Below are 23,746 nucleotides of genomic sequence, written 5' to 3'. Positions count from 1 at the left end.
AGCACTGATCCAGGAGGATGGCCAGGGAAGTTCAAGACCAACCTGGGCTACACACTGAGTTTCATCCCAGCCTGGGCTACAGAAAAGACCATATATCAACAGAAACAAAGAAACAGAAAGCCTACCAACAGAATGAAAGAAGCGGGAGGAATTAAAGACTAAGTTAAACTTGCAGACGTGAAAATACAACCCCTAAAAACTAAGCTTATTGGCTGCACTGAGCACAGAATAAACATATGCAGAGAAATGAAAAGTGTGAAGGAAAAGAGGCAGAGAGCACTGGAGAATTACACGGAACCCGAGCAGAACCCAAGCAAAGGGTGGAAAGATCTACATCAGAGCTTCTCAAGGCTCTTGGGTTCACATGGGTCAGGCCATGGAAGTCTGCATGTTATTTGCTTCTAGATGTTATGTCAGGAGCATAGTGCAAGGTGTGAGTGTGTGTGAGAGTGAGTGCCTGTGAGAGTGCATGTGTGAGAGAGTGTGAGTGTCTAAAGTGTGAGTGTTTCTGTGTGTGAGACCATAAGCCAACCCATACTAAAGCTGCACTTCATTGATTTCTGCTCTGGACAGCACCGATTTTCCACCTGGGATGTCCTAGCTCCAAGTCTTAAATGTTACTTTACGGTTGTGCTTCACCATCTGTAAAATGGAATGAATGGTAACTTTTTCATTGTTTCTTGATGCCTAGTGAGTAAAGTTGTTCAAGAAGAAACACAACAAATAACAAGACAGTCAAAGTCGGTTAAAGTTGGCTGTCCCAATTTAAATTTGTTTATGAAGTTACATCTGCATTCTACTGTTCAATCTCAGTGGTCATTCAGATTCTAAATCAGGGGTACAAAACGTGGCGGCATGGAACAAGAGGTGGGAGAGTTTTTGTTTTCTTTGTTTTCTAAGTTCTGATACTCAAAGCATACTTCCAGGGACTTTAAAATGGTGGGAAATCGCCGGGCGGTGGTGGCGCACGTCTTTAATCCCAGCACTCGGGAGGCAGAGCCAGGCAGATCTCTGTGAGTTCGAGGCCAGCCTGGGCTACCAAGTGAGTTCCAGGAAAGGCACAAAGCTACACAGAGAAACCCTGTCTCAAAAAAACCAAAAAAAAAAAAAAAAAATGGTGGGAAATCACAAAAGAATTCTAACATGCAGTGCCTTAGCTTTGAGATTGTTGAGGCAGCGCTAATGCTTAGAAAGGACTAAGGTTTCATAATTCCAGGTCTGTATTGACTGCAGGGGTTCTGTTCATTCTGGACAATTTTCTGTTCTTTAACCAATGTCAGAAGAGTGTGTGTGGTCTGTGTGTCTGTATGTACCTGTGTCTGTGTGTGTCTTTCTTTGTGTGTGTGTGCATGTGTGTACGTGTGCGTGTGTTGTGTGTGTGTGTGTTGTCTCTGTGTGCGACTGTATGTCTATATGTGTCTCTGTTTGTATGAACAGCATACAATACCACTAAAACCTTCAGGGATAGAATATCATCTGCCACATTTGAGAACTGTGTCAGTGTTTGCAAGAATCCTGAGCTTTGAGAGGGGATTTCGTTAGGAATTGGGATTCTCTGTCTCTCAAAAGAAAGTCTGGCTTATTAAGAGATGTGAAGGCTGTTAAACTCTTGATGAGTGCATTTCAACTCTATTTTCTACCCCCAACCCTTGCGGACACTGCTGTCCCTGTCTAATACTTGAAGTGGAGCAGATGGAACTTTGGGTCTTCAGGGTCCCTGCAGACACTAATGTTTTATAAAATAGTTATTTTCTCCAAATACTCCCTGTATCCAACCAACATCAATTTATCCTGAAATCTGTCCAGAACAGTCTAGAACAACACTACCAAAATCTGCATTTCCATTCGTGATCTCACCTGTTTGTTGCATAGTTATCCAGCCCATGACATGTGCCACACACTTCCTGGCACAGGAATTGTCTGGTGTCAATGGAGACAGGCCAGTTCTCTCATGGAGTTGTTGGTGCCTAGGGAAGTCAGTCTGTGATACATGAAATGCATTCACCCTGTACCTACAATGCTTTACAGAACGTCACACTTGCATCCTGTGGATCTGATAGGAGATGGGAAGTGAGACTTCTGGGAGGGAAGGACTGGCAGCCAAAGATGAGGTTTTATAATCAGTTTCTTAAAGGAGAGGAAGTTTCTAGAAGCCATCATTTCACCACTAAATTAAGATTAGTTATTTTTTTATGGTAGATTGTTTTCCAAACTTTTGTGTGAAGAAATATGTTTCATTACTGTGGTAATCTGATTGTGGACTTGACCGGGTCTAGAATCACCAATGAAACCACCTCTGGGCATGTTTGTGAGAGCTTTTCTATATTAGGTCAATTGTGGTTGGAAGACTCACCCTAAATTCCATGGGCTAGACCTCTTCGATGGAATAAAAAAGAAAAAGCAAGCCGACTACACAGCTTCCTTTCTTTCTGCTTCTGGCTGTGGGCACAGTATGACCATTAGCCTTACGCTTCTGCTACCATGACCCCACAGTGATAGACTGTCCTCCTTCCAACAGCAACAAAAACCAATCCTTCTATTAAGCTGCTCCCTGTCGGGGACATTGTCATAGCAACATTAACATTCAAACTGAGGAGTCAAGATTAGTCTACAGCACAGACCTGTTCACCCTGTAGACTTCAGCAGAGGCTGTCAAACTATAGTCCTCAAGCTACGTCTTCCAACTCATATATTTTTTAATACAATGTTTTATTGCAACAGAGTCACATCAACTCATTCTACTGCTGCCTGAGGCTGCTTCAACCAAAGCAGAAGAATGGGGTGCTGCAAGCAATGTGTCAGAAAGACTACATGGACTACATGCTGGTCCTTTCCAGGGACATTGCTGAGCCATGCTCCTCCATGGTGAATTGGTATCAAAGTGCTCTGTCAGTCACATGGGCACAGGATAAGCCCATGGCTCCTTCCCTAGATCTCAGCAGACACAACATAAAAACCTTCATGGTCCACTCATTAATTTTGCATCAAGTATCACTTTAACACTATGGAGCAAAACTGTTCCAGGAATTTATACAGTCTTGGGCAAATCACTCAACAATGAATGACAGGCCGGGGGTACAGGAAGCACAGAGTGTCTACTATTCATCCTTTTATACCAAGACTCTCCAAACATGTTTGTTCACTGACCTCTAAAATGATTATGGAACCATTAGTACTCATTTACACATTATACATCTAAAACTGCACACATTTAAATAGAAATGATAGATATGATTTCTAAGGTTATACAATAGGACTTTCTATGATGAAAATGCTTATGGCTCTGTTCTACATGCAGTCTTGGAGTCAAGATCTCACAAACTGATACTAGTTTTACCTACACAGTGCGTACTTTGGGGTTCTACCATGAAGTTCCCTTCGGAGTGAACACATTTGGTCACTCAATGCCTGGGCCAAGGGTAAGATCTGAGTTTCTGCATGGGAACTGCTTTCCAATGCAGAAAACACCTAGCCAAGGTGAGGAGGGACTGTGCTGCTGTGAGAATCAATAGGCCTGTCCCTCCCGACCTCCAGCAGCCCTTATGGCCCATGGCTCCCCTGAGTGATATGTAGATGTTCCAACAACTACACCTCAACGAAGCTTTTCTCTCAGCCCTGTAGAGTCCTCACTGCCCACAGTGTTGTTCTCAAAGCTTATCCCAACAAGCACAATCATTGAAGCACATCCCAGGGGTCCTGACCTGAGACATCTGTTGTCAAAGGTTGATGACTAAGCTTTCCTTTAACATTAGAAAAGGGTTGTCATTTTTCCTCTAAACTTATATTTCCATCCCACTTTGTGAACAGAATTTTATGCTACTGAGTATAACTTTCTATTTTGTTTTTGTTTTTTATTGCTCACCCTGACATATTTTCTGCCACTAAACCAATATATATGTTAAAATTTAATTTTAAAAATTCTCTATGTCCACAATGCTCTTTGTATTAAATTTCTTCTAGATTGAGTAGCATTGAGATTATTAGAAGTTCACATTTGATCAAAATCACATATATCCATCATAAATTTTAATAAACATCATACATAAAAACTTAAAAGATTTATCTCTGAAAATGGTGACTTCTATTTTTAATTAGTTTATGTGACTGTGAACAAATATTATTTACTGCTAGAATGGGAGTATTTGGCATCAGATTTATTCCACTTTGTGCTTTATATTTATAAATGTAAAAACATAATATTTATGCATATCACATAATAAGTGAGTGGGAATCAAGGAGTTGTTACATTGTGCAGCAATGCTCTTCATAGAAGCTCCTTGTGATTAATTCAACAAAATTCACAGCACAATAAGATACTAAAAAATAATATTTTAGTAGATTATCAGCTGAAAGTTCAGTCTGGTCCTCATTTAGTTCTATGGGAAGCAAATAGCTGGAACCCACTTCCAGGAGGATTTGTTTGTGGTGGTATTGTGTTTCCCAAAATATTGTGCATGCTAAAATACTTATCTGGGGTCAGAGAAGAGAACAGCCACAATATTAAACATAGAGGATAGGCAGTGGTAGCACACGCCTTTAATCCTAGCATTCCAGAGGCAGAAATCCCTCTGGATCTCTGTGAGCTCAAGGCCACATTGGAAACAGCCAGGCATGGTGATTTACGCCTCTAATCCCAGAAAGTGAGCCTTTAATCCCAGGGAGTGATGGCAGATAGCAGAAAGGTATATAAGGCATGAGGAGCAGAAACTAGAAGCATTTAGCTGGTTAAGCTTTCAGGCTTCTAGTAGCAGTTCAGCTGAGATTCATTCTGGATGAGGACTCAGAGGCTTCCAGTCTGAGGAAACAGGACCAGCTGAGGAAATGGCAAGGTGAGGTAGCTGTGGCTTGTTCTGCTTCTCTGGTCTGGTCTTCCAGCATTCACCCCAATACCTGGCTCCAGGTTTGATTTTATTAATAAGACTCTTTAAGATTCATGCTACATTTGTTAATCAAGTATTAAATCCAGTCCCCTTTCAACCCCTACATCACATTTTTACCTCTTCCTTTAAATTGGGTCATTTGATGGCACCCAACCACAGTAAAATAGAAAGTGTTTGAAGAGTCAGTCTGTGTGGTCAAGCAAGTGTAGAGCATGGACAACAGGGAAGACCTTGAGTACAATCTGGCCCTGAGGTCCATTTTAAGAAAACATACCTCTGGGGGTCATACACCTTAGTTTATCCTTGACAGTAGACCATAAAAACATTTATCTCCCCTTGTGGGTACATTCACAGCAGCTTGAAGGTCTCTGTGTTACAACAGTACCCAGACTTCTAATAACCTAGTAGATTTCTCCCATAATGTGTGAGTCCTTACTATGCCTTTAATTGTAAGTATGCACTAAATAAAGACCAGGAGACATCTGCAAAGCAGATAGCCTGATAGCAGCTTGTCTCAGAATCTTCTATATACCTCCCGTTCCCTTATAAAATGGGTATACAGCCACATTCTAAATTAGTATAAGGATCACACAGATGGCTAAAGAGTCTGAGCAATCTGGAGGGAATTATCAAAGTCATGTGATTATCAACTACCCCATACTTTCATCTCTTAAGATGAATCTCCAGCTATTATGGAGGGCATAGTTTTCCTGTCATTGGGTGTATAGGAAGAAAGAAAATTGAACAAAAGAAAAAACCAAGGAAAGATTAGTTAGAGTAGTTTTTGAAGGTTAGTTTGGAGTCCCAGCTTTATTTATCCCCATTCTCATGCCCCTCTTCTGTAAACCACGGTGACAAGGAATTTCTTCTTTTTTATGTCAAAATTGAGTGTAGAGAAGGATTGGAGGAAATATTACCCAAGGTCATAAGCAGCGTCTCTTGGGCTGTCCTTGAGCCTGTTCAAATACTTCACCCACTAAATAAATTCCTTTGAGATTTTTCTCTTCTTTGTTCAAACAATCATTTTCCAAGGGCAAGAACTGTGGCAAATTATTGATCATAAGGGGGGTAGAGAACTCACCTATGCTGTAAATTTACCTTGTGGAAGTTTATAAAGTGATGGGAAAGGCTTTCCTCACAATTCAGTCACAAAACCAAACTCCTCCTAAGTTTCCTTGGCATCTGAATCAAGTCAGCCTCTTTGTTCTCTGCTGAACACTGAGTGGAAACACGATTCTATCTTACTATTAGAAGATGTGTTAGTAAAATGTTTCCTCCTTCACCAGAAACACAGGGAGATTTGAATTTGTACACTAGTCTAGAATCTTCCTAGATATAATGTATAGTGTTTTCAAAGCTAGTCTAAGGTAGACGTTAGATGGCCTGAGATTGACTGTGGATTCAGACAGGCACCTCACACTGAACTTCCATGTGCACTTGTCAATGAAGTGATGGGAAGAATTCTCCTCTCTGGCATTACCCCAGGGATACAGAAGATGCAGATGAATGCAGGCAGTCTACAGACACACTTAAAAGTAGAGCCCACTAAGGCTATGGCTCTTTTGTCTGCGCATATCATTTGAGTTTTGCAAGAAAATAACACAAAGCATCTTAAAAGTCTAATCTTCTTTCCCAAGAAAACTCTCCTCTCATGCCTGTAAATGTATTATTTATTTTTTAATGATGAAGAAACTATAGAAAAACCAGTTTCACTAAACATAATTTTATTGTTGTAATATTTACAAAGATAAAATTCACTCAATCAAAACATCACAACACTGAATTTCCCAGTTAAATCCACATGCAGATTGTAGAATTGTGCTACAGACTGGGCCGATGGAAGGTGTTAAATATAAAAATAATCCAAAGCAATTTCCATTTAGCACATTGTACAAACCTCATTTTTCAACATGATTAACAAGTTTGTAAAATCTTTCTCATCAGTTCTTGTGCTCAAAGTGCTCTGTAGCATGGCGGATAATGCTGGGTGAAGTCCTATATCGGTCACAGTAATGCTGTGGATCTGGATGTGGAGGAGATGAGATCCAGCCATAGAACAGAGCACAGGGCAGGGAGCCTGCTGTCAGATTCAGCTGACTGAGAGGCAAGTCCCAAATACACCCCATACAATCATACTGAAATGAGCTGAAGGGTGGATCCATCACTTTTATGGTGATTACCATCTCCTTTAGAATGACCACACATGCTGTATGCTTTGTCACAAAAGACAAGGAGACCAAGATGAACTTGACAGTATTCCTGCAATCTGTTTTTTAACCACAATGAGGCCTCAGTGTTACTAGTGATCCATCTGAGCAGTGTTCAGGCTTTGGTACACTTTAGAATCAATCACCTCCAAGGTTTGGTAAAGCAGCAGTTTCTGCCCCTCCCACCACCACACTCCTGCCCCAACACCCTCTGCAGTTTCTAATTATGAGAAGAGGGCAGGTGGCAAGCTGTAGGTGATAATGTCCGTGATAAAATGATCCGTCCACTCTCTGTTCCAATATGTCTACTCTGGTACATCATTGATTATCAAAAAGCTCCTGAACAATCATCAAAATTAAAACCATCTGTAACAACAGGACACCTTGACAATAGCAACACAGAGCAGATGGCAGACAGCATGACTGTCTGATGACTGGGGGAAAGGTTCTCAACTTTGGCTACATAGTAGAATCAAGAAAAAATTAAATATTTATGCATAGGTTCATTTAAGACCAAGTATATCTGAAGCTTTGTTATGGGGAAAGAATTCAGTCGTGAAAGTCCCCCATGAAAGGTTGATTCTCCTCCTGCTGGGGAATTGCTGCCTGGGAAAAACTCTCATCTCCTCACTTGTAGAAAGACCACCAATCATGTGACCTTTGGGGCATAGTGTGTGGATGTCTTCAAGAAAACTTAGACCCTCACAATATGCTAGTATCCAACTAGGAAACTGTATATGGGCACCATCTGAAGAGTGATTATGATTGCTAACATATTGTGGGGTCACTCAGAACAGAACCCTGGAAGGAACACAGGCTGCAGATCTTTAGGATGACATCAGGTACAGGGTATGTATGATGGACCATGTCTTCCCAGAGTGTGTGTGATGAACTATGTCTTCCCATAGTGTGTATGATGGACCATGTCTTCCCAGAGTGTGTGTGATGAACCAGGTCTTCCCAGAGTGTGTGTGATGGACCATGTCTTCCCAAAGTGTGTGTGATGGACCATGTCTTCCCAGAGTGTGTGTGTGATGGACCATGTCTTCACAGAGTGCCTGTGATGGACCATGTCTTCCCAGAGTGCCTGTGATGGACCAGGGTATGTGTGATGAAGCAAGTTTTCCCATTACAACCACACTTCTCAGAGTTACCTAGACTAAGTACTTTTTTTTTGTTTTTTGCATTTGAGAAATCTGATAAATAATGCTCCCAATGACAAAATGCTGAAAGTCATACTTTGCCAGTCTACCAGAGAAAATGGGACACAAAGACACACAAGCAAAGGGCACTTTCAGGAAGGTTCGCACTTTACACACACACACACACACACACACACACACACACACACACACACACACCAGGTATAAATAGGAATAATTAACGTTTCCAAGAGAGAGTGAATTTCCACACCATGGAATCCTTTTCCTGGAAGGACTTGGAAAGGCTTGGGGCAATCTTCAGTTTTAAGTGGACATGGAAGAGGCCGAGCAGCTCATTCTGAAGACCAGGTGATTAAGACACAATTCCATGCATGAAACTGGGACTAATATTTAACTGCAAATAAAAAGTGATTTAAACAAATTCAAGTAATCAGGGATCGCCTTCTGGTAATCTTTGGTAAAAGCCAAATATTTAAAAAATTATCACTTTGATTTAAATATAGCTGTGTAGAATGTTCAATACCCCCCATTCTCTGTTTGGGACCACAGTTCCCGTGAGAGCAAATCTACCTGAGCTATTTCACCATGGTTACTAACCTACTGACCAGCACCTACAGATCAAGACCAAAGAAGGCCAACAGCGAGTTAAAGGAAAATCTAAAGTACTGGTGAGGTGCCTGTATCAGTCTTTTCCCATAATATGCTGGGGGAAAAAAGATAGCACTATGGGTAAAAATCATTCAAAATAATAGAAATTAGGCCCTAATGACCTGATGGTGTCTTGGAAACAACAGAATATGTAAAATAAATATATTTTGATGTTCACTTCCACTATTCAAAACTTAGGTATTTAGGCATCATATTACACATATGTACTCCATTGTGATCAAGGGAACTTTCTCTTTGCAATTTCTCTGGGGTTCCAGAAAAATTCAGCTTCCTGGGAAGTGCTGCCTCTAGGAACTGCTAAGCTCTGTCTCTCCTTGAGGCACTGGTCCTCTGAACTCCTCAGCTGCTTCTGACTGGTGCTCCTCATCCTGCCTCCTAGTCCCTGTCTCCTCCACAGCCATACCTGCATGCTGAGAGGCCTTCGCTTCCCCTGGCTCTGAGCCCTGCACTTCAGGAGGCTTCTGTTCCTGTGTGACCTCCCCAGCCTCTGCTGATGCCACTCCCTCTACCATGGCCACCTTCTCTGTCCTGGATGTCATGTCCTCAGCTGCCACACTGTCCTCGGCTGCTGTTTCTCCTGGAGCCTGGCCTGCTCCGTTCCAGGTTTCCTTCTGGACATCTGCAAAGGAGGAGGTCACACTGTCCCCAGAAGTGGACATTGACTCTGCCCGCCCCTCCCCGTGCTCTGCAACTGTTTCTTCAACTCCTCTTCCATGTGGATCCTCCTCATCTTTGACCGTGCCTCCTCCCGTGGCCCAGTCCTGCCCTGCCAGGCTGTCAGCCGCTGTCCCTGGAGGGTGCTTTCTGTCCCCACCCCCCTCTTCCTGTGTCTTCTCGCCCTCAGTCTCTCCGCTGAACAGCTCTGTTACAGTGAGCTTTTCCGCGGGAAGATGTCCACACGTCATCACGATGTCCCTTCTCTGCATTTGCAAAGGCCCTTCTTCTTCATTCGGTCTCTCTGGTCCCTCGAGGCTGCCCAGCTCCTTGGCAGTCTGCTCTCGGCCTCTGGCTGTGAACACACTCTCAGGCCCCTGAGCTTTGCCTGCTGGCTCAGGTCCAGGGGCGCTGGGCAACCTCCCCTGCTGCAATGGAGCCTCACTCTCGGGGCCTGGCAGCTCTTCTCCTCCTCCTCTGTGCTCTGGCAGCTCTTCTCCTCCTCCTCTGTGCTCTGTGGCTGTGGCTTCATTATCTTCCAGTAACTTCCCAAATTGAAGTTTTGCTTCAAACAAGGCAATGGTTCTTTCTTTGGGTGACTCTTCTAGAAGCCTTGTGTCCTCACTCAACTCGGTTGCCTCTGTGGGACTTACACCCTCAGCATCAACCTCCATCTTGTTGGGGGATGCACGGGCGTCTTCCACAGACCTCACTCCCTCCACTGTGCCCTCCTCTGCCCCTTCAGCTTTCTGCTCCTCTAACTTCTCTTCTGTCTTCACCACCTTGACCCCTGTCCCCTCTTCTCTTTCAGATCCAGTTTCTCTCGGAGGTGTTGGGGGCCTCTCAACTTTCCTCCTGTCTCCAGCTGCAGTGAACTCCCCCGGGAGCACGGCTGTGGGATCCTGTTCCAGGACAGATTCTGTGTCAGCCACAGCTCCCTCCCTTGGTGTGTCTGCCTTACAGAGTTTCTCAGAGTGGCCCTGGACTGCCTCTCTGGGGCTTGCCCCTGCTTCTCCTGCTGAGGAGCTCGAGGGTGCTTGTGCTTCTAGAACCCCCTTCCTCTCCGTAGCTGCTTTCTCCCCTCCAAGGATTGCCTCTTCCGAACCATCTTCTCTCTCTGGTGCTGCGTCCTCCACGGGCCCCTTGTCCTCTAGCTCTGTGAGAGCTCCCTCCCTGCCTTGGTTCCCATCTGGTCCTGGGGAGCCTGCCTGGCTCTGTGCCTCCTCCACTTCAGGAGTCCCTGATTCTTTCAGAACTGCTGATTCCCCAGGAGTCTCTGAGCTGAACTCTGAGCTCTCTGTGAGCACTGCCCTCTCCAAAACTGGCTCCCTTCCAGAAACTGCCCTTCCTTTCTCCATCACTGTCTGCAGCAAGCGCTGCCTGTCGGGGTCCACCGTCCTCTGACTGTCCAGTGCTTGCTCCACATTTAGAAACGCCGCTGAGCCGCCCACTGCTGTTTTTCCTGTGGGGTTTAACTGCTCCTCTCCAGACCCGCCACGGCCTTCTGTGCCTGTCTCTGCCTCACCAGCTGTGCTCGGCGGGCGCTCCCCTTTCTCTGTAGACTGCTCTGATAATGCTGGCTGCTCTTCTGTAGGGCTCTTCTTCCCTAAGGGGACCTCTGCAATCCCTGCTTTCTCCCTCAGCCCCATGTCCATGTCAGCATCCTGGGGATGGTGGGCTTCGTCTTCCTCCATTCCTGCTTTCTCCCTCGGTCCTGCATTGGTGTCAGCATCCTCAGACTGGGAACATTCATCTTCCTCCATGGCTGTTTCCTTCTCCGGCGGGCACACCTCTTGTGCAGCTTGCTCGGGTTGCTCATTTGAGCTGATGGCTGCTCTTTCCTCCACCACTGAATTTCCATTTGGCCCCATAAAAATAAAATGAGAAACAAGGTGACTTTGATCAAAGTTTGTAAAGCAGAAAATACAATATGGAATCTTGTGGGATATTTATGAGACTCCATATGTCATCCAGGGGACACTGAAGTTATATGCAAACCTCCCTTCAGCTGATACAATGTTGTTAACTAGCATGGACCATGTTTGGAAAATGCCCTTCTTTCATTATGAAAAGAAATGCTTTCAACTTTAATGGGCATGCTAATATAAAAGTTGAACGGTGGGTGTGTTGAAATGAGTAAACACAACACTCCTCAATGCTCTTATATTTTACAATCAATAAATTATCTGACGTGTAACACACATGCACACACTAGTTTCATTTCAAATACTAAGATTTGAAAAAAATTTTACAACAGAAAAGTATTTATTTCTCTTAAAACTCATCGTTACCTACAACATCAAGAGTGTGTCTAGTTCAGTGGCCTTTTAGCCACATGGCCTGGCTCTAGAGGTGACAATCATGTCATATACCATTCCCAAAGCATGAAAGTTACCCTGATTAGATTCGGTCATCAAAAATATTTATCGCTGAGGTATGGTATTCACTAAAGACAGCAATTTGTATTCCATGTCAGCTTGCATGCCATCTATGCTCAGAAACTGATTGCCTTTGGCAAAATAGGATCACAGAGCGAGACAGGACCTTCTGGTGTGGGATAGTGTCCAGCATAAACAACACTCCTACTACACTGTGGAAGTATTTCACAAGTTCTGATACAAGACTCTGGAAAATCTGGGTTGTGAGGTTTGCTATGTCTTTGAAAGGCCACTGAAGTTCTCAGTATTTACCAAGACCTGCATCCTTCTGAATGATTCATGCAGAATATGTGAAAGCATGTGACAACAAATACCCAAAAATTCTTTAGATTTCCCAGCTGAAGGCTTCTACTCAGAGTGGTAGGAACTTCAGAAATACTACCTCAATAGTGTTTATTACTTTAATGTTTTATTAAGTATTTTTATTTTATTTATGATTGTGTTTCTGTCTGGCGCATGCATTTCACAACAGCACCCGAGGAGGTCACAGGACAACCCTATGGAATCCGTTCTCCCTTTCTGCCCTCACGTGGGTTCCAGGGGTGGAACCCGGTCACAAGACTCTGCATAGGAAGTGTCTTTACCCACTGAGGCATCTCTCCAGCCCAAGTACTCTAATATTTTTCATTTATAAAAGTCAAGGCTAGGAATATAGCTTAGTCAGTGAGGCATGCTGTGTCCTACAAGGACTTGAGTTCCATCTCCAGACTCCATGATAAGAAGAAAAAAAAATCTCAGGTGTGGTAGTTCATGCCTGTAAACTAGTGCTAGGAATCAGGGGATAGGTGAATCCCTGGAATTGATGGCCAGTCAACCTTGCTTACTGGGTGAGCTCCAGGTTCAATAAGAGATCCTGTCTCAAAATAAAACAAACAACAACAACAGCAAGTAAAACAGGGTGAGAAATGCATTATGAATGACAAGCAAAGATGACCTCTGACCTACATATGCACATGGGCACTCAAGCACACATATAGGCACCCACACTCACCAACATGGACATTATGGTAGTTTGAATGAGAATGAATCCCAAAAGCTCCTATATTTGAATACTTGGTCATATGGTTTGACTACTTATTGGAATTGCTTGGGAAGGATTAGAAGGTGTAGCCTTGTTAAAGAGGTGTGTCACTGGAGGACAGGATTGGAGATTTCAAAGGATTCACACTATTCTCAGTGTTCACTCTCTCTGCCTCTTACTTACGGATCAAGATGTGAGGTCTCAGCTGTTCTTGCCACCCTGCCTGTGATCTGCCATCATGGACTCTAACCATCTGAAATAACAGCCTTGGTAAATGCTTTCTTTTATAAGTTACCTTAGCCAGGTTGTCTCTTGCACAGCAAATGAAAAGTGACTAAGTAACAGGGAGTAGGTTATTGCTGTGACAAAGCTGGTTTTGGGAGAAGTGCGGGAGACTTAGGGATTTTGGACTAGGAAAGTGGTTGGATGCTGTAAATGGAACTCAATAGGCCAGCCTAGTAGGAACATGGAAGACATTTGGACTAAGAGGTATGTGGGCCAGGTTGGAACAATATTAGCAGCTGAGCTAGAGACCACTCTTGTGATATATTAGCAAAAACTGTGGCTACATTTTGCCCATGCCCTAAAAATTTGGCTGAGGCAAAATTAAAAGACAATGGACTCTCTCTCTCTCTCTCTCTCTCTCTCTCTCTCTCTCTCTCTCTCTCTCTCTCTCTTTCTCTCCTTGTTTGTTCTCACCTTTGCTAGCAAGTTCATTCCTTCAGTGGCATTAGAGCCTACTTCTTTGGGATTCTGGCACATACTAAAGAACAGGTGAGACCTGTAGACTGAACAACTACTGGATTCTTGGACATTCTGTTCATAGGCAGCCAGTGTTGGATTAGCTAGACCACAGCCTGTAAATCATTCTAATAAATCCCTTTTCTATATATATATAGAGAGAAATGCTTTCTATGAATTCTGTTACTTAGGGAACCCTGACTAATACTTGGCCATGGTGTTTTGTCACAGCATTATAAAAGTAACTAAGACAGACTCGCATATACTTACACACAAAAGGATACATTTGTAGACTCTATGAATTGTAATAAATTATTCTACCAGTTTATCATGTAAAGTTAAGCAATAACCAAGTAAATCTTCCTCATTTCCTTCGCTCAGTTGCATTCTCAAAATATTTTGGCATTTATTTATTGTATTGAGGGATGTGGTCACTTGCCTATCACAGTGAACACGTGGAGGTCAGAGGACAACTTTTCATAGCCAGTTCTCTCCCTCCACTGCGTGGATTCCAGGGATGGAACTCAGGTCACCAGGTTTGGCAATATGTGCCTTTACCCTCTGGACAGAGGCTTGCTTGCACTTTTGGTTAACTATTTTACCTATTACTGTCAGTGACAATCTAAAAGAAACCAAAACTCTGTTCTTAGCTTTCCCCTTCCCCTCTATATACCCTACAATGTTAGGGCTCCACTACATTTTCAAACATGCCCTTTGTTGTCCACCTCAGTCTCTTGCCAAGTAGTGCCACAGACTATTTGGGCAATAGGTGATAAGAGCTGGCATGACATTCCCCTTAAAACATGTATTTAGAAGATGATTTCTGTTGTCTTCAATCAAAAAGTAAAATTTTAATAATCCAGGTCTATCCGTGAGGCTAAGGTTGACTTTTATAGGTCTTTTTGTGGGCATCAATTTGCAATTTCCAAAATTGTACTTAAGAGCTCTGGAAGGGCAATGTAGAGCCAAACTATCTGCTCAGATGACATGTAGCAAATTCACCTGAAAAAAGATGCAGCCCATTTCTACTTCACAATGACTGACTGACTTAGAACACAGCTATGTTGGGACAATGAGAAATAGTGCTGGATGTCAGTTTCATGCTTCTTATGTGTTGCTGTTCAGATTCCTGCACGAAAATGTTATTAAGAAGTCAGTTGTGGAAAACACTTCAATAAAGACATCTGTTTTTCTAACCTGGCCTCTAAATTTATGGATTAATTAAAGAGCATTCACGAAAACAGGGGAATAAAATTGCCTAGTCATCATGTAATAATATACTGTTCAAATTCTAGGAGAGAATGTGCTAATGACACCCAGCAGAGCTGTGACATGAACACAGCACAGAGAAGTCAAACAGGACATTCCCAAAACAAGGGAGAATCAGTGATTGAAGCCTTTCTCAGAAGTAGCAGTACGTAAAAGGTGTATTTTTTTATGGCAGCCTCATGAGCTTTGGGGAAGTGTTTTACTAAAGCAAGTGTGCAGTATTCATGAACAAGGGCACTACATCCCGTGCAATGAGCATGTGCCTGGGGTCAGACAGGCCTGGTGCGCATGGCCCTCTTATGTTTACCAGTTATATGAACGTAGGAAATGGCACCCCTCTGAGCTTTCATCTTTTTATCCATAATGTGGTAGCAGCCATGTTTGACTGGCAGAATTCTTGCAGCCATCGATGTGTGGCTGTGTGGATCGTCATCACTGCGTGTGCTGAAAGAGCCCCTGACTTCCTACTCTTGTCCCACTGCTTACAATGCACTAGACTTTGTTACTGGAGTCTGACCTCAAGAACAGCTACAGCATGTGTTTGGGAGGTTCACCAGAGTCTCTCTAAAGAAAAGTCTACTGCAAAAGTTCAGCATTTCTCTCCTGTGACTCTACTCACTGCTTCTCCAAATGTCCCCTGACCCTATTCATGCTGCCCAAAGAAGAAAGGAGTCTCTCCTATGCCGTCTACAACATCCATGAAGCTGTCTGATAGAGCTTGATAAGTCTTACTTAACACCAGAGATGGGGTAAAGTGATGAGCAAAATGAGTACTCACACACACTCACACACTCACACACATTCAAATCAAAACAGTCTTAAAACAGCGTTCACAAGAGGAAGCCCGCATTACAGACATGGGACACTGACCAGATGTATGTGAGTCATATTCACTGATTCGATGTTTCTCTGGCAGTCCTGAAGATGATTATACACTGGCAACAGTAAATTCTTTCCTAATTATGAAAAGGGCTGAGTTTACATGAGTCATTGTAAAACATGGTGTGCTGGGGCTCTTGATGTCTCTTACTCTGTCAGCAAAGGTAAATTCACCTGCTTGGTCAGTTAGCTTGAAGTAATATGACCAATCTGAAAATTAGCACCAGGTTTTTGTTATTGTTGTTGTTTTATTTGTATATTTTGTTTAGTTTTTTATCTTAAACATCAATGTTTTATTTATTTATTTATTTATTTATTTATTTATTTATTTATTTATTTTTGGTTTTTCAAGACAGGGTTTCTCTGTGTAGCTTTGGAGACTGTCCTGGAACTCACTCTGTAGACCAGGCTGGCTCACAGAGATCCACCTGCCTCTGCCTCCCTAGTACTGGAATTAAAAGAGATTGCCACCACCATTTGGCCACACCAAAAAAAAAAAAAAAAAAAAAAAAAAAAAAAAAAAAAAAAACCCACAGCATTTATGGCTAATATCGATTTTAAAGCTCCCCTTCAGGCCTCTGGGTCACTTCCTGCCATCGTATCCCATATTCATTACATGAGAATTAAATTAAAAACAATGGACTAAAGGCTCAAACAAGGACTAGAAGATGAAAGACAGAGACAGCAGCATTTGTGGAGGACTTCACTTCAGCTCTTCACCCTTACCTCCGCCCAGGCTGACCTCCAGTTTTCTCGTGGGTGTCATCCCGTCCTCTGTGGTGCTAAGTCCAGCTGCCGTGTGGGAGCGGTAGTGTTCAGGTGATTGGGCTTCACCTGTTACCTGTCCAACTGATTGGAGAGCATATAAAACATCAAAAAGCATAAGACGGGCCATGGGACATCAGTATTTCACATCATTCAAGTAAGGAGGGGTGAATTTAATTTAAACAAATTCACACTAAAATGTGACTTGCTTCTAAAAATATATAAAGATTAAACAACTTCCAAGCGATGATTTTTGAAAGGAAAACACAGCACACCATAGTCAATCACAAAGTGAGGAGACTCATGCAAAGAAACATTTCCACTAAAATAGGTCAACAGCCAGAATCAGCGACAGCTGCCGAGTGCACATGCGATGGATGGGTGACTGGAGAAGCAGCCCAGTAGCCTTTCGCTCTCTAGAAATGTGTGTTCTTCCTTCTATGACACCAATCATTACTGCTCTTTTACATAAGCTACTCATGCTAACTCACCCTGAGTGATTCGTCCATTAGTAGATTTAATGATTTGACCTCAGTGACCATATGCACAGAAGCTGTCACAGAACTCCTATCAGTTTGACAGGATACACCCTCACACAAATTCCTGTTGTAAAATGCTGCCTACTACCAAAGACCTCAGAGGCACAGAGGTCCAGGTTCAGGTCCTATCTTCCATGCTGTTTCCTCAGTTTACCTATCTGTCAAAAGAGATAAGGACTCAAGTGTATCAAGAGGATTAAACGAAGTAATGTATACAGAGCACGGGAGCTTCCCTGTACCAGCAAGGGCCTGTGTACCTAACAGTAGTAACTACTGCTGCACGGTGGGGGTGATATCAGGTATTTTACATGTTTAATCGGTGATGTCCAAGCTGAGGTAAACTGTAAAGTCAATTACACTTGTCTTTTTGTCTGACAACTCCTTCTTCCTCACTGCCCGATGTCTGATGGTCTGTGTCTAACTTCATAATGCTACAGCTACACATTACCCTGTAGTCAACAGAAGTTCCATCAATAACGTGAGACTGAGGTCTGCCTTCAGGAGTGAAGACACAGTAGAGCAGTCTCCTGTCTCCCCCTCTGCTTCCACACTTCTTCCCAGTCTTTACCTCTTCTTCCTCACCTTCTGACATTCTGATACAAGCTAATCCAAGGACTATACTTTGAGAAGAACCATCATAACGCCATCTCTAATTATTGGCTAGTTTAAAATAAATTTCTGAGAAGTAACCAGTGGTTTGGGAAGAAATACTGTGATCTCTACAGGTGGACCTCAGTGGGGGAAATGGTAAATATGGAGACAAACATGGAAACAAAGAGGACCATCATCTAGCTCAGATACGTTGTTTACTGTTTTGTGTGAACATCATGTTTCTTCATTTATCCAATGCACAAACTGAAACATTTACTTACAACACTAGAGTTTGGAGATGACATCACCTCATGACAACTCCGTTACAGTTGGATGTGTTACTGAGTCAGTGTAGGAAATTATGAATGGAGGACACGGAACTCACCTATCATTTTGTCTATTATAATGATGTCATCATAATGCGGTATATTTAACGTTTAAATAAGCAATGGTTTGGGGATGTGAATAAAACAGTTTGGTTGACTGAGCAATGGCAATCACCAGGATGCTAGGGCAGGGGATGGAGATTGACTCAGCAACATTTCTGCAGTCCCAGCAGACATCTGGGTTTGCCCTAAGTGCCAAATACTGCAAGGAAACGAGGCCTTAACTAAAACAAGCAGAACTCCAACAGATAAATACCACATGTCCTTTCTCTCATATGTGGGATCTAGATGCAAACCCACATACGTGTGTCGATAGGAAAGTGAACGGTGACTTGGGGTACAAGGAAGGGGCCTCAGGGTTGGGAAAGGCTGAAGAGATGGGGTCATGGGAGAGGTATGGCATGAGAGGACGACAGTGTGAGGAAGAAAGGGACCAGTAAGAAGAGGGGAATGTAGAGGAAGAGAGGTCTGTGGGTGAACCAGAAAAAAGCATGTGTTATCTATGGGTATGACTATCATAACTAAATCATTGCACTGAATGTTAACCAAAAAAAAATTTTAAATGTGGCTTACAATGATAATAATAAACAACAGTTAAACAGCAGCCACTGGAGAAACACTCGACTAAGCAGCCATGCATTAATCCGACCATGATGACTCACTCCAGATCAAGGCGAAGCTGCCTTAGTGAGTCAGGGCTGTGGCCACCACCTGGCCCGTCTGCCGCTTCGCCCTGGAGGAAGTGGCTACAGAGCGGATGGAGGTCCCTGGAGTCAGGAGTGGCCAGTCACAGTTCAGCAAGAATGAGATTCTAGCCAAAGTGCTGAGGACGCAGCAGATCTTTGCCCAGAGAAGGACTCACTAAGCCAGTTTCCTCAGATGTCCTTCTGATGCTGAAAGTTGAAAGCAAGAACTCGGCCATGTCTACCCGCTACTGCTTTCCACCCGTAGAGAAAGAGGGCTGTGTCAACCGTGTGGCCAGCCACTTCGTTTCTTCCATGTACCCTTCACCCTGTCCATTAGCCCTCTGTAAAGGTGAACACGAAAGGCCACAGGAATTGTCAGTTCTCCCAGGATTCTCGACAAATGGATAGTTTCATATACAAAATTTCTTAGAAAACCACTCCAATGATGTAGGGAACCTCATAATAGTGTTCAAAATACTACAGCAACTCTGTATTCCAATGTCAGTTTTCTATTAAAACAAATGCATTTTCCAGTAACACTTGCCATACTTCCCTAAAGATAAAAATGGTATAAAGCCACCATCTAGGCTTCCTCCAGCCTCCACTGCGTTGGATGCATTGGACGAAGTCCCTGCCTAGGCTTGTATTGCTTTTGGATATCCACGATTAAACCTTGCTTTTGCATTCCGGCATGCTCGTCTTTGGTGGTCTCTCTGGGGGTCACGATCTGGGCACAACATTTGGGGGCTCTCCGGGATCCCCAGAGACCCCCCGCCGGGACACCTAAGAGCTCCGGAGGTTCATCTGCATCGATCGGTAAGAGCGCTCAATTTTCTTGTCTTTGCTTTCCTTTTACTTTCATTTTCTTATCCGAAGCCGGCGGTTGAATCTGACAGGCTCACCTTGGCGGACGCGCCTGTAAGGTGACCTGGAGGAGTTGGAAGACGTTCCAACCCCTCATCAGGACGCGGGGGTCCTTACAGGTCCCCCCGTCATAGGACGCCCGAGAGGGGTCCGTCTGTTAGGATGCCCGTGAGGGGTCCGTCTGTTTGGATCCGTCTGGGGATCGGGAGATGCCCATGAGGGGTCCGTCTGTTTGGATCCATCTGGGGATCGGGAGACTCTGTTGAATTGTCCCTGTCCCATCCGTAGGTCTTTGGCATTATCGAGGCTCCCTCTCCGGACTCTCGTCTGCCTGGACCATCTGTAGGGCCCTTGTTCTTCCTTTTTGTCTGCCTATCTTGTTCGTCAGTGTTATTTGTTATACCTTCATAAATGTATAAATGTGTGAGAACTGTGGCCACATGTGTGAGTGTTTTATGCCTGAGCTTGTGTATGTATTGGGACTTGTGGGCCGGATTGCCAGCCGAAGGGATGGAGATCCCTTTGGTGGTTGAACTGGCACAGACTAACCTAACATTGCTTCCTTGCTCTCTCTGACCAGAGCACAGGCAGCAGGCAGCAGAAAGCTTGCTGATACTTTGGGGACCCAGGGCGCCGCTGAGAGGGCTAGGCGGCCGTGAGCATCACGGGGCCTAGATGCAGCGGGTTCGGGGCCCCAGCTCGCTCAAAAAGCTGTGGAGCAGAGGCTTGGTTGCGTGAGAACTAGGCATGGCTTTGTGCTAGAGTGGGCTGTGAGCACTGTGGGGCCCAGATATGGCCGGCAGGTTCTGGCTGGGCTCCTGTGTGGACATGGGGCAGAGCTGGCGGGAGCCAGCAGGAGCCTCAAGGAGCTTAGTGTGGGGCTGGTGGAGAACTAACTGCCCCTCCAGGGTCACAGCTGAGGAGTGACCTACAGGTCTGTGGGCCCAGCCAGGGCGTGGAGTCACTTTCAGTCTGCCGTTCTCGTGTACTTGAGGGTCTGAGGTTAACAGCAATCTTTTGTCTCCATGGTGCACACTTTCCCCATTCTCTTCCATGCTGTTGGGTGGGGCTCCCAAGACCTGCCCTGAGGCTAAAACCTGATCAAGGTCTGGCTCCAAGAATGGAATGTCACCAACAGTTTCTTGTCTGCGGTACAGTGCTGATGCAAATTGAGAGTTATTCTTGTTATGGTATATGCATGTATTTCTGTTCTTGTTTAAAATATTGTAACTTTACAATATATTCTAGAGTACTGAGGGAAATCACAAGAAAGACTTTGGTAAGAGTTTCTGTTTTAAAGGAAAAGAAAAAAGCGCAATTTGTCTGGAGTAAATGTCTGAGGGATCAAAGGAACGGACTGAGGGTACATGGAAGGTCGTAGAAGGTCAGAGGGGATGTGATGTAAACTGTTTGTTATGGTTTCTTACTGAATTTGAATGATTCTGCAAACTGCTTATGTGTGTATGTATACAGGCATGTGACTTGAAAAACTGTATGTTTGTATGTGTGTAACTTGGATCCAACTGTGTGTATGTGTGCAAGTAATTATTGTTTAGAAAAATGAGCTTTAAACAGCAACCACGTGGCTCCCTCCATCTTGGCTGGTGACCTCATGGGCAGCCATGTGGCTGGCAGCCATCTTTTACTAAGGTTATAAAGATCTACTCGGGTTAACACCTAATACTTATGTCTTTACCAAGTGTTCAACAGCAAGTTTCTAGAGAATTTAAATAGATGGCAACATATGTTTATTTGATTAATATTAAAGCTGCACATCAATGCTTTTATTCACAGGAATATACCTTGCTCTGGCAGCCAAACTTTGCAACATAAAGGAATCATAGGAAACAGCTGAGGTTTGCAAATGTATGACAGGACTAGAGTTCCAAAAAGAGTCTAGTTGCAGTGGTGGAAGACATTTGAGAGATATCAGTCTTTTAAGAACAGTTTTTATAGTTAAAAACCAATGGCTTAAAAAAATGTTTCTTCTTACCCAAGGTACGTTCAGGTTTAAGAATGTTGTATAATGATATTTTGTTTTGGTTTCTTTACTGAACCTGTATTTGATGCTAGAAGAGCTTCAACTTAAAAGCATTGCTTTTAGGCTACTTTTGTAGATTGTTAGAGAACATAAATAGTCAGTCATAAGTAATCAAGTTTTTTAATTGTAGTCAGGGTAAGTAAGTACTCATGTAAGTTTACTCATTTACTCAGTCTCTTGCATATGTTTTTAGGGTTGAGCTTGAAACAAGTAATTAGAAACAAAGTTTGTCTATTCAGATATACCTGGACAGCCCTCATACTTCAGAGATCTGCAGAATATGGCATTTAAATGTTGATCTAAAAGCTTACTATATCAGACAGGCTTCCAGATCCTAGCAGTGACCCAAGGTCTCCAAAGAAGATTACGTACGAGGCACCACAACGTCTCTGCCTGAAATATGACAACGCTGACCACAGGGCAAGATGCCCCAGTGCAACGCCTGCCGCCAGGACCCAGCCCAGACTGTGGACAAGCAGTAGGACACTGGAATTGATTGCACCCTTTTGCATGACCAAGGTCAGTCTTCCATGTCCCTATTCCACAGGAAAAATACTCTGCCTTATGGACCTGATGGCGGAAGAAGATTGATGCTGTTCTGACTGGTGCCTCCAACGCTGTGGAGACCTGGGTAGGGTTTGGTCCCTGTAATTTATAGGATTGGAAGCTTCTTGGTCTGCACTCAGATATAGTTTATCCTTCTCAGATCTCTGACAGTACTGATGGCCAGGCTAGCTCTAACTTTGTCAGCATGGCAGCATCAACCAGATCCTCATGCAAGGCTATAGCTTTCTTGTTAGCTTACTTTTAGGAAAATGTTCTAAGATATAAAAGTTTAAGTAAGTCATAGAGGTTCAGATATGAGTCCAAAATGAGATAAGTTTCAGATTACTCTACTGTTCTATGGTTCAGAGCTTAACATTTAGGAGTCCTGATGAGCTGGTAGAGCAATGACTACTTACTGTTCAGTTACAAGCTCAATATTTTGGATTTGTTTTAGATGTCATATTTAAATGTAACTTGTTGGGACTCAAAGGTATGAGTCCACTTCTGCTGTTCTACAAGATACCCATTACCTGCTTTGTCTACAATATGGATTTCAGTACAGATTGGTAATACTAATGTATCTAAAACTTTTATGTCATTTTGTAAGTAGGCCTCAAAGGATCAAAAGAGCCATAAAAACCTAGACCCACTTCGCAGAGGTCAAAAGGACCCCAGATAAGTATTCCCAAAGATGGTATTTTTCCTCTCTCCTGGTCTTGGGACTACTGCTTTTCCCATTACTAAGGGTATGGACCTAAGGGTTCCAAATAAGTTCATAAATTTTAACTTCTGTTCCTAGTTTAAATTTGTCTCAACAGATTTCCATTTGGCTGGCAGTCACCTCCAGGTTTCAGTTGCTGACTCCACTGCTCAAGATGACTGTGAGCTCCAGACTTGCTAAAAGCTGACGTGGACCAGCCCAGCTAACATGGTTCTTCCCTGTCCCTATGGGGTCAGGCAGCTACATGCTTCTGACAAATGTCCCCTTGCCCAGTCTTTGACTAGCTTTTCAGCCTTTTGGGGCCCCTGATATCGGCGCCCCAATGCCAGCTCGAAGCAGTTCCAGAAGAGAACGTCACCCATGATCCCTGTTCAGAAAAGGCTGAAATGCTGGGTCAAAAGAAAACTCCCTGGCATAGAGACAAGATGGCTAATTATACATGGCCATTATTAGAGAGGGATACTTAGGAACTAACTGTCCAAAACCCATGATTGGGTTCCATTAGGCACATGAGAAGGGGGAAATGTGAGACCAAAATGAGCCATCTTAGAAATAAGACCAAAATGCTTTCACCCCAAAACTAAAGGCCTAAGACTGCTTCTTTTAGCTACAGGCCATAAGTTACTGGAACAGGCCAGAAGTTACTGAGACCAGTCAGTTCAGATTCCAGAAACCAGGAAGTGTAA

The 23,746-nt window shown here is 43.5% G+C and overlaps 1 protein-coding gene across 2 annotated transcripts in view; it reads right to left on the bottom strand.

The window, feature by feature from the left end:
• Positions 1 to 6,591: 6,591 nt before the first annotated feature.
• Erich3 (glutamate rich 3) overlaps positions 6,592 to 23,746 on the bottom strand; it is a 117,183-nt gene continuing 100,028 nt past the window's right edge. The window contains exons 12-13 of one of the 2 annotated variants that reach the window (XM_037207246.1): positions 16,648 to 16,770; positions 6,592 to 11,422 (exon numbers count right to left, since the gene is read on the bottom strand). In XM_037207246.1, coding sequence (XP_037063141.1) covers positions 9,207 to 11,422; positions 16,648 to 16,770 — 2,339 coding nt within the window. In that variant the 3' untranslated portion in view covers positions 6,592 to 9,206. The remainder of the gene's footprint in view (positions 11,423 to 16,647; positions 16,771 to 23,746) is intronic. The other variant, XM_028882937.2, reaches the window with a different exon arrangement.

Source organism: Peromyscus leucopus, chromosome 6 (genome assembly GCF_004664715.2).
Source record: "Peromyscus leucopus breed LL Stock chromosome 6, UCI_PerLeu_2.1, whole genome shotgun sequence".
NCBI lineage: Eukaryota > Metazoa > Chordata > Mammalia > Rodentia > Cricetidae > Peromyscus > Peromyscus leucopus.
Note: the sequence above shows the minus strand (reverse complement) of the source record. Positions and strands in the feature narration are given on the sequence as shown.